This window comes from Somniosus microcephalus, unplaced genomic scaffold (assembly GCF_052327205.1).
Source record: "Somniosus microcephalus isolate GS21.2 unplaced genomic scaffold, FLI_Smic_1.0 unresolved_chr1, whole genome shotgun sequence".
NCBI lineage: Eukaryota > Metazoa > Chordata > Chondrichthyes > Squaliformes > Somniosidae > Somniosus > Somniosus microcephalus.
Window position 1 is genome coordinate 120,637,278 of NW_028225179.1, and position 4,702 is coordinate 120,641,979.

At 45.0% G+C, this 4,702-nt stretch overlaps 1 protein-coding gene across 1 annotated transcript; it reads left to right on the top strand.

Annotated features, from left to right (window-relative positions):
- The first annotated feature begins 1,434 nt into the window (after positions 1 to 1,434).
- On the top strand, positions 1,435 to 2,265 carry LOC147095759 (uncharacterized). The gene has a single exon (XM_085973996.1). It carries the CDS (start codon positions 1,435 to 1,437, stop codon positions 2,263 to 2,265), a length of 831 nt encoding a protein of 276 aa, XP_085830122.1.
- Positions 2,266 to 4,702: the final 2,437 nt, after the last annotated feature.

Here is a 4,702-nt window from a genome sequence, read left to right on the forward strand (position 1 = left end):
ATCGCTATCGCCCTGTACCTCTGTCTTCCCCAGCCCTGTTTTCTACTCTGGTTCACAAGCTGATGGAGGCTTCAGGGTCCTAATGCCTGTCGCTTCCAGTGGGGTGGTGTCGTTTGAAACCTCTCTTCAACCACCGTGGAATAACTGCCGCAGGGTAACAACCTGACTCGTCGCCAGTGTTAAGTCTGTGAATTATTTAGTTAATAAAGACACAGACTAATGAGTAACAATAAAAACAGGTCTTTACTGGTTGGAGGTAGGGACTATACTGAATACAAGATTACTGCACAGTGCTTATATACCGGTGTGTTCACCCCCGGTATTACGTCTACAGCAGCCTGAGAAAGTAGTACATCTCTTAAGGTGGAACAGGCTTAAGCTCTCTTAAGGTGGAACAGGTTACATACACAACAATTTCCAGCAACTTTTAAGCTGCACTCATGGTTTTTTCTCTCGACTGAGGCCAGTTAAATGAGCAGAGAGCAGCGAGTGAACTTGGTTCTGATGAAGGGTCATCGACCTGAAACCTTAACTCTGTTTATCTCTCCACAGATGCTGCCTGATCTGCTGAGTATTTCCAGCATTTTCTGTTTTTATTTTTGGTTCTTGTTGACTCAGAAACGCACCCAGGGAGACCAAGGGAGGGATCGGTTTCAGTAACATGCCTTCGGTCTCACGATTCGACACAATCCAGGACAAAGCAGCCCGTTTGATTGGCACTCCATCCACCACCTGAATCATTCACTCCATCCACCAGCAGCGCACCATGGCTGCAGTGTGTACCATCTACAAGATGCACTGCAGCAACTCGCCAAGGCTTCTTCGACAGCTCCTCCCAAACCCGCGACCTCTTCCACCTAGAAAGACAAGGGCAGCAGGCACATGGGAACACTACCACCGACAAATTCCCTTCCAAGTCACACACCATTTAAAGAATCAAGGAGGTTGTGAAAGAGCAGGAATATGGTACTGCGATAGAGGATCAGCCATGATATATTGAATGGCGGAGCAGGCTCGAGGGGCCGAATGGCCGACTCCTGCTCCTATTTTTCTCTGTTTCTTTCTGTGTTTCTAGGTTTCTACCATCCTGACTTAGAAGTATATCGCCGATCCTTCATTGTCGCTGAGTCAAAATCCGAGAACGCCCTACCTAACAACACTGTGGGAGTACCTTCACCACATGGACAGCAGCAGTTCAAGAAGGCGGCTAACCACTACCTTCTCAAGGGCAATAAGTAATGGGCAATAAATGCCGGCCTTGCCAGTGACGCCCAGATCCCATAAGTGAAGAAATTCGAAAAATACGCAATTCCGAGCGGGTGTGATTTTCTTTGATTCCTCTGTTTTGATTTTCCATTGTTTACAGCAAACCTGATGTCAATTGTGATCCTGTCCCGGGGAAAGTGCGGCCTCTCCAAAGGAATCACTCGTTACATGGGGGCTATGGCAAGAGCAGATCTCATGGTCTGTCTCTTCAATGTAAGCGTGGAAAGCATCTTTCGGTATCATTTCCTGCATTCCTTCTTGAGCTACACCATAGCGTGTCGTCTTACTGCCTTTATACAAGTAGTTAGTAGCCAACTCTCTGTCTGGTCCACACTGTCGTTCACCTTTGACCGCTTCATAGCCATTTGTTGTCAGAAAGTAAAAGTAAAATTTTGCACCGAAAGAATTGCCGCTGTGGTTCTAACTGCGGTGTGTGTGCTCAGCTTTTTGATAAACATTCCTGTTTATTTCCGTTATGAGCCCTACTATATTGTTGGGGATATAGAGTGGGGCTGTCGTAAAGTAACGGGATATGTCTCTTCGCCGAGATGGATAGCTTACAAGTGGATTAGAACCTTAGTTTCCCCATTACTTCCATACCCTGCGATGTTACTGTTGAACTCTCTCACTGCCAGGCACATCTTAGTGGCCAGTAGAGCTCGCAGAGCCCTGAAGAGCCGCAACACTGGGGAGAGCAGCAGTGATCCCGAGATGAAGGACCGAAGAACATCCATCATTCTGCTCTTCACTATCTCGGGGAGCTTTATTGTGTTGACGGCGCCAGTTACTATAATACACTTTTTTATCAGTGTCACGGAGGCAATTACATTCAGTGGTTCAAACTCGCTTTATTTGGCGATCAGAATCACCCTTCTGTTGAATTATTTGAGCTCCTGCACAAACACCTGCATTTATGCATTGACCCAGAGGAGATTCTGGGAGGAGGTGAAAAATATGGTGAAATACCCGTTTATTCTCATTCTTAAATTATGCAAGTAATGAAAGTAACTGCACATAAAATAAACCCACTTTCCCGGTATCCAGCTTGTTGTTGCTTGATCAGTTCGGCAGAGGCAGGTTCCGCACGTTCTTTCTCATCCCACCACATCACCAGTTGTCCCACTTCCCTTATTTGCAAGGAGACGGTAGTTCTGCTGCTGTTGTGAAACACGTCACGGCGACTTCACAACCTTTCTCCATTCTTCATCTTGAGAGGAATACACAGCAGACAAGGATCCCCATTGGCCCTTGACAAAATGTAGAAAATCCCTTGCGGACCCGATGGTTGAAGCTTTCAGAGATACAATGGGAACTTGCCGTTAGGTTCGTGTGTGAGGACATCAGGGATTCATTGTGAATATTGCTTCTGCATCCAGTCTGTAAGGAAACCAGTATGGTCTCTGTGTGTGTGAAGATATCGGAAACACGACGATAGGATATGTATTTCTCAAAAGTGTAAGGAACAAAAAGTGTTTTTTATTCTCACAAAGCTCCAGACCGTTGTCCTGACTGGAAATTGACAGACACAGGAAGTCACATCAATGGGTGCGCGCGGCCATGTAGGAATTGAACCATGTTGTAAAATAATGGGAATCTGGACTATCTTTTAATTGAATTTATTCTTGGAATGTGGGCTTCGCTGAAAAGTGTTGGCTATCTTGTTGAGTTAAGGGTTAACAATCGAACCGCCTTGTATCTTAGAGCAAAAGACTTTCCACCATAAACAGGATTACGGTAGCATGGTGGTTATGTTACCAGACTAGTGAATCAAATGCCTGCAGTTATGGCCTGTATTAGGTGTGTTCCAATCCCACCACAGAAGCTGGGGGATTTAAATTCAGTCAATTAATGAAATCTGGAATTAAAATTATCAGCAATGGTGACCATGAGACTTGTTATAAAAACCCAGCTGGTTCCCTGATATCCTTTAGGAAAGGTAAACTGCCATCCTGACCTGTATGTGACTTCCAGACTGACAGCGATGTGGTTGACATTTAACTACCCTTCACCACACAGACTGCAGCGGTTCCAGAAGGCAGCTCACCAGCACCGACTCAAGGCGATGTAGGGATGGGCAATTAATGCTGGCCTTGCCAGAGATGTCCACGTCCTGTGAATTAATTAAAAAAACAGCAGAATGCCTTAGCAAAGTAATAAGTGACTTGGACAACATCGACCGTGAGTGATTAAGGTATATCTTTAGTGGCTTGTGAATAACAATAGGCAATGTATTTATTAACTACAGTGTAGAAAGGATGTTTAGGAAGCTAAGCTGTTAAGAAAACGACACCTCAATCGAATCCAGAGTATCTGGGTCAGGAAGTCTTGTTTGAGCTAAATATCATTGAAGTAAACAATTAAGGCTGCTTATGTAAATAGACTATCTTCCACGGATTCGGGAACAGATACATCAGGAGATCTTATCTGTGACATGTACCTCTGATGCAGGCAGAGTAAGGTGTATAAAGGAGCAGGGTGTTCAACAGATAGTGGGAGATCTCTATCGAGAAACTGAAAAGCTACTCTCTGTATACAGTATAGACTGATCACCTATGCTGTATATGAATAAAGTCTGTTCTGTATGCACCACCATCAAGTGTCTCGTGCTTACTCGAAGCGTGTTGTTGTAAACCAGAGAAGGAAGGAGTTTGACAAACAGTTGACCTAACAGCAAGTCCGGCCTTTATTGCCCATCCCTAGTTGCTCTGATCAGGTTGTGATTGACCTTCAACTTGAACCGCCGGTAGCAGTTTAATACAACTGAGTGGCTTACATAAGAACATAAGAACATAAGAAATAGGAGCAGGAGTACGCCAATCGGCTGATCTGATCCTAACCGCCAATCTACTATCACAGAACCATCTCCTGAATCTAACAGAATTAGAAACACGAAATAGGAGCAGGTTCAGGCTACACAGCCCCTGGGCCCGCTCCGCTACCCACAGGGCCATGTCTGATCCGAAACTAGACTCATGTCCAAATTCCTGCCCGCTCCCCGTAACCCTTAATTCCCTTTACTTCTAGGAAACTGTCTATTTCTGTTTCAAATTTATGTAATGATGTAGCTTCTACAGCTTTTTGGGGCAGCATATTCCATGGACCTACCACCCTCTGAGTGAAGTAGTTCCTCCTCATCTCAGTTTTGAAAGAGCAGCCCCTTATTCTAAGACTATGCCCCCTAGTTCTAGTTTCACCCATCATCGAGAACATGCTCCCCGCATCCACCTGATCCAACCCCTTCACAATCTTATATGTTTCAGTAAGATCGCCTCTCATTCTTCTGGACTAAATGAGCAGACTCCCAATCTACTCAACCTCTCCACATATGTCCTTCCCCTCATCCCCGGGATTAACCGAGTGAACCTTCTTTGTACTGACTCGAGAGCAAGTATGTCTTTTCTTAAGTATGGACACCAAAACTGAATGCAGTATTCCA

What these genes read in the sequence shown, in the direction of transcription:
- LOC147095759 (XM_085973996.1), top strand. Translation starts at nt 1,435, where the DNA reads ATGGGGGCTATGGCAAGAGCAGATCTCATGGTCTGTCTCTTCAATGTA.